The sequence below is a fragment of the Lathyrus oleraceus genome, chromosome 4 (genome assembly GCF_024323335.1).
Source record: "Lathyrus oleraceus cultivar Zhongwan6 chromosome 4, CAAS_Psat_ZW6_1.0, whole genome shotgun sequence".
Taxonomy (NCBI): Eukaryota; Viridiplantae; Streptophyta; class Magnoliopsida; order Fabales; family Fabaceae; genus Lathyrus; species Lathyrus oleraceus.
Window position 1 is genome coordinate 480,998,682 of NC_066582.1, and position 6,798 is coordinate 481,005,479.

Sequence of the window (6,798 nt, forward strand, 5' to 3'; positions counted from 1 at the left end):
CAAGTTAACTTGACTTTACAGTTGACTTTTCTATGATTGATGTTTGACTTAGGGATTGCTTAGGGCAATTGAAGAGATATTTTGATCCTCCCTTGTTCATCTTATATGCCATGTATTAGAGGCCTTTCATCTTGATTTTATTTGATCCTTGCATCATTTCCCGATTAAATTATTCAGTGATCCTTTGTGTGCATAGTTTCACCTGTCTGATTCATCTGATATTTTTTATACTTGTTTCTTTCATCCATGCATACTATGCTTGATTGCTTAACATGTTTATACCTCTCATGCATTGTTTAATGCTCCATTATTTGATTCTTTGATTCAATTACATACCTGTTTATATCTGATTGTTTGATAACTGTGGCCTACTTGTATGATGTATGAGGCATATATTATTATTGTCTGATTGCCATGAACAATCCTCATTCATAACAAATGTACCCCTCTCCCATAAAGTGTATAATGTATATTCTTTCATTCTTTATTCATCTGTTAATACAAGAACTAAAACAAACATCCGATAACCATTTCAAAACAAGATAAAAACCTCGATCCAACGTCGAGTAATCATTTTCCCAACTTAAAATAACCAGCACGTATTCATTCATTGCTTTTGTAAGTCGATTGCTTTATGCATCGCCATTTCTCTTGTAAGTCGATTACTTCAGGCATCACCATCTACCACCTGTAAGTCGATTGCTTCATGCATCGCCATCTACCCTTTACCTCACTCCTCTTCTTGCTCTATTCGTCGATTCTTGTTCCATTTAGGTAGCACCCATTAGGTAGAACCCTTTGTATGATAACATAGGTAGAATTCCCTTATTCTTTTGTATGATAACATAGGTAGAATTTCCACATTCTTTTGTATGATAACATAGGTAGAGTTCCCTTATTCTTTGCATGCTAACATTAGGTAGATATTCCCATTTGTAAATCCTAACACTTAGGTCCATATTGCATGACAACTCTAGGGCAGAGCTTCCCCATTTTTTAGACCTTCCGTGCGTCTCCGATCCCGTGGCATGTCACTCCGTTCTATTGCAAAGAGGTAACCGCCTAAGACTCGATTCAGCGAGCTGCGACACCTACTGCTAGGACGTGAACACATTGCCCACTCTCCTTTGACACAACTGGTGTCCTCCTTTGTAAGTCCATGTTCAGATGGCAATCCCTATGTAGCCGAACTACGGCAACTCTGATTCTCATGTTCAGATGAGATACGTAGGCACGAGATGTGATGTCTTGCCGAGTTTTGACTGACAACTAACAACTAATCCTTGTTTGCTTTCGCCCTCGTTGCGATTCTTTTCTCTCGCCCTCATTGTGATCGAGACCTTCCCTTTCTCTTGCCCTAGTTGCAATCGAGACCCTTGTTCCTGTAGTTAGCTGAACTACGTTTTACTCTGATTCTCATTCCAGATGAGATAAGTAGGCATAAGACGCGATGTCTTAGCGAGCACACTCCTCTTTAACCCATAGGTAGCCGAGCTACGAAGACTCTGATTCTCATATTCAAATGAGATACGTATGCAGTAGATGCGACATCCGTGTGAGTCATTTTCTTTTGACCCCTCTTTTAGTAAATAGTACATTAGATAAACACACACCCTTTAGACAAGAACAACAAGAGTGGATCCCGTAGAGTACTACGGATGCGTAGGGGTGCTAATACCTTCCCTTCGCATAATCGACTCCCGAACCCAAGATTTGGTTGTGAAACCTTATCTTTTCCTTTCCTTTCTCCAGGTTTACTTCGAGCGTTTCCTTTCCCTCCTTTGGGATAAATAACGCACGGTGGCGACTCTTCTGTCATTTCTTTTTCGCCAGTTGTTTTTTCGCACTTATATTTTTTAGGTTGCGACAATGGAGACTAACTTGATCCCAATTTTCTTTGTTGCAAAGTGAGAATTGTAGTGGAAGAGTGAACTTGAACCAACATTGGAAAGTGAAGAACAAGCCATGGAAGTGAAGCTTGATGGAAGATAGAATTTGTTGGAAATTAGCATTTGTAGCATAATCATGACATAAGTAACTTTGATGAATAATGATGAATTCTTTGATCAAATGCTTGTAGAATAGGTCTAGAAAAATTTAGGAGTCAAAATCGAGTCAATGGTCAACAGTCTAACCAAAAAGTCAATTATATCCAAAAGATGTAATTTTTTTTACCCTATTTCCTTGTAATCCACTCTTTGATTTGTATCTCAAGCAATCTTCCGAATTAAGTAACAATCATTCAAATCCCCCTGATAATCAATGATCTCAAATAAAGAGATTATCCACATCATAAGTAATATAGGAAATAAACCCGAATAATCATAAAATAATATTCATCTCGAAAACCCACTTAAACTGATTAAATGCATTATTACCGAACCTTTGGCCCACTGACGAATTATGTGAAGTGCGATGAATGAAACGCTAAAATGAATAACCTAATTGGATAAATCGATAACCATGCATGCATATGATTTAAGCATGATCCAGATAAAATGAGAATAGGTAGGACAACTTTTGGGGTATGACAACTCTCAACCAAGCTAATCCATCATAAGACATTTTTCTAGAAGATTCCTAACTCGATGTTATACACGTTGATGTTGGGAGATAATTTAGAACTAAACACGAGTTTATGTTACATAATCATATGCTTAAATGGGTTCGTGCAAAAGCTGTGAAATTAGGTTTTGGGATAGTAATCGGGATTCCGATTCTTGTTATGATAAATGACATGTTTTTTTTTATGATGAGATGTGAAAGAAGTAGTCAGTATAAAGAACCTATTCGAAATTTAAAATATGATCACACTAGAACAAGGAATTAGAGTCTTAGGTTAACCAACCGATGTCAATGAAGATTAGGTTAAATTGAGGTTGTTTAGGTTCTAACTGATTGGAAGAGCGGAAGATTGGCTGCTTTGCCTTCCAAATGGAACGATTCAGACTTGGAAGGAATTGGAGGATAAATTCTTGGAAATATTTTTCACTACTACTCAGTTTACCGAGCGACGAACAGAAATTGTGAATTTTGAGCAATAGAAAACTGAGTCACTTTATGACTCTTGGGAAAGATTCAATTTGTTACGCAGATGCCCGAATCACAACATGAATAATATGGAGCAGATACTAAACTTCATCAAGGTTCTCAAGGGTTAAACTCGCATGTTATTGGATGCTTCCGTGGGAGGTATTATCTGCCAAATGATCGAACCACAAGTAAAAAACTTAATTGAGAATATGTGTATGAATGAGTACTGGTCAAAAAGCGAAAGGTCGATCAAGATGGAAATTATGGGAATGCCTAAAGGTATGTTATCTATTGATACTCATACTGCTCTTTTAGCTCGGATTGAATTGTTAAATAAAAGGTTAGCTGAAAGCAGCTTAGGTAAAGCTAATGTGAGACAGATACAAGCACTTAGGTGCAATTTATGTGGAGAAGAACATGTGAATAGAAGATGTTTGTTGGAAGGGACAAGTGAGGAGGTCCAATTTGGTAATTTTCATAAGAACAACCCGTATTCCAAAACATATAATCTGGGTTGGAAAGATCACCCAAATTTTCGTTGGAACACAAATCAAAATTCAAATGCTAACCAAGGGATGCAACAAAGCCAACAAGCTCAGTTTCAAATGAAGTCGTCACAGTTGGAAGAGACTTTGAAAACTTTGATTAAAGTCACTCAAAGTAGCTCTGATAAGGTAAATAAGAACCATGCAATTATGAGTAGAAACCATGATGCGTCAATAAAAAATTTGGAGACACAGATTGGCCGTTTATCTAGACAAATAACTGCTTTGTCAAGCTCAAGTGGAGGATTCACATGTAACATTGTAGACAATCCTAAGAATTAAACATGTAAGGTTATGGAAAGGGATTTTGGGATAATTACTAAAAAGGGTGAAGCTGAAATAGTTAAAGAGGATGTAATTGAGAAAAAAGAAGGAGGAAGTGAAAAAGAATAGAGTGGAAATCAAGGTGACAAAAAGGAAAGAGGAGTCACCATTGATCAACTTATAGATAAAAATTCTCCTTGGAAGAGAAAAAAGAAGCAAATCCTGATGGAACCAAACCCACCTTTACCAGATTACATAAAACCACCATATCTCATCATTAAGAAGAAACTGATACACGAGGATGAGGCTGGAATGTTTGAAAATTTTAAAGAAGTGTTGACAAAACTTCAGGTAAGTATCACTTTTCATGAAATTTTAGAATTAATTCTCAAGTTTGCTAAGTTTATGTAGGCATTGTTGAAGGACGGAAAACTAAAGTTGACTAAAGAACAGGTCAACATGACAGAGAAAGAGAAGATGGCAGAACCACCAGAGATGAAAGATCCAGAGAAGTTAAACATTACTTACACCATCGATGGGTTAAAAATCCCACATGCTTTATATGACTTAGCATCGAGCATCAATGTCATGCCGCTGAGAAAATTTAAGGAATTGAAGATAAGAGAGATCATACCGAGCAACATGACACTCACTTTAGCCGATTCATCTATGACGCATCTGCTTGGTATTGTACAAGATGTTCTAGTTCATATCGATAACTTGACCTTCCCTACATACTTTGTGGTGATCGACATGAAAAATGATTCAGAAGGGTCAGTGATTCTCGAGCAATCATTCTTGGCAACCGGGAAGGCAAAAAATAGATGTGGAGACAGGTGAACTGATTTTGAAGTTCAAAAAGGAAAAAAGGCGATGTTTAATGCATATGAGTGGACACCATATATGGAGGATCTAAAGACATGATACCAATTGGAAGAAAAAGGTAGTGAAGTTCATAAAAGAATGGAAAACGGAGTTTTCACCGGCGTGAGGGTATCCCTTGCGCTCGACGTGTTTTAAGAATGAGACGTCAAGCTAATGACAGAAAAAAAGCGTTGGATGGGAGGCAACCCATCATTTTTTTATCAGTTTTTGTTTTTCAGAATTTACTTTATTTTTATTTAAGACCATCCACAAGAGGAATTAGCTACTCAAGATCTTGCCATGAAGATCTATATTATATTTAATAAACAAGTTAGTTGTTGTTTGTTTTTTTCTTCAGATTTGCAAGTTTAGCACTTTAGAATTGAATAGATGATCCAAAAGAAACTTGATCATAATAATAGCAACTAGCAACTTGAAGGCGAAGGATGAGAAAAGAATCAACAGACTTGTACTCAACCTACATATACCTCATATAGTAAGGTTTGAGCCACATAAATTCCATTGTTCACTTTTATTTCTTTATGAAGGTATCCATGCATTATTATATTATCTGGTTTGATCTATCTCCGATTAAATTTTTTTGGTTTGACTGACAACACTGAGGCAGTTTTTTGTTTATAACTTTGAGCCTTTTTAAACCACCATGTAGTAATAAGTATATCCCTTGCTACCACTTTGAGCCTTAGCCTTTTTCTTTCGGTGACATAACCTATAAATTCTTAGCCATATAACTTGAAAGATCGTTTCTTTCCACCCTGTATTTGGAGTTAGGTATAAGTATAGTTCCTAAAGTGTATGAAAAATATTAAGTTTGGGGTAACTCTTAGAAGTGAGCAAAGTTTTAAGTTTGAGATTGGGGTATTAGAGAATATTGTCCAAAATTTCCAAATTTTTGAGAAAAAAGAAGTGGAAAAAGACACTTCTTCTTCAAAAAAAGGAAAAGAAAATAATGATATTATAAGAATGACAAAAAATCTCTAGCATCGTCAATAAAAGGAACAAAGAGGTATGATGATAGAAGGAGAACTAGGCACCTAACTCCAAAGGTTTAAACCTACTTTCCAAAAAAATATCCTACCCTAACATAAGTCAAGTTACAACCTGAAAAGACCTCTAATGTGTGTGATATGATTTATGTGATAAACTCTATTATAACATGATCAAGCTAAGCATAATTGATTTTGCATGTTGATTGAGAGATCACCCTATCCATTGAGTGGGTTAAAGTAAGCTGAGAGACGGGTTGAGTACTTGTTAATATTGAGGATTATTTTTGAATTCACCAGATAGGAGTTAGAAGCTATATCATTGGTCAGGTAAAAGAAATATTTAATTTGCTGATGTTCGATTGTTATTGTGCAACTTGTTGTCTGTTGAAATATGAAGTTGTAGGCGAGTTACTTGAGGACAAGCAATGATTCAAGTTTGGGATTGTGATGATATTCCATCATTGCATAAATTTAGTCGAAGAATCGGAGCAAAACAAGTGAAAGTTGAGCCAAAATGAAGAAGAATGACCACAGAATGAGGAAAAAATAGACAAGTGTGAAAATTGTGGACTTAATGAAAATTTGAGTGAAATAGAGCAAAAAAGGATGCAGCTTCTAAAATACTCACACGTAGCATCGCGCATGCAATAAGGTCATTAAACCTCCATCGCGCGTGACGCAAGGCTTCACACGCATGATAGTCACTTTTTGGGATTTTCTGACGCATTATGGTCCATTATGACACCAATAAAAGGGGATTTTCTACGCTTTCACAAGAGTTACAATTTGGAGAGAGTAAAGCACGATTTTGAGAGCATAAATGGTGATTTTTAGAGCTTTTGAAGCCATTAAAGGCGATCACTTCAAGGGATTTCATATGTTATCGTTATATATCAATTGTGGTATTGTTAATTATCCTATGAGTAGCTAAGCTCCTCTAGGTTAGGTTGTGTTATGATGAACCTATTTCACTATTGTTGGATTATATGTTTATTTGACTTTGAAACTTTTGATCTATAATGCCACTCAATTTCTTATTGTTCTTAATGCTTTTTATGTGAGATAATTTTTTAATGTGATCT

At 36.1% G+C, this 6,798-nt stretch overlaps 1 protein-coding gene across 1 annotated transcript; it reads left to right on the forward strand.

The window, feature by feature from the left end:
• Positions 1-4,067: 4,067 nt before the first annotated feature.
• Positions 4,068-4,682, forward strand: LOC127138083 (uncharacterized). Its single transcript, XM_051064487.1, has 2 exons — positions 4,068-4,193; positions 4,254-4,682. The coding sequence occupies exons 1-2, from the start codon at positions 4,068-4,070 to the stop codon at positions 4,680-4,682; spliced, it is 555 nt and encodes a 184-aa protein (XP_050920444.1).
• The last annotated feature ends 2,116 nt before the right edge of the window (positions 4,683-6,798 follow it).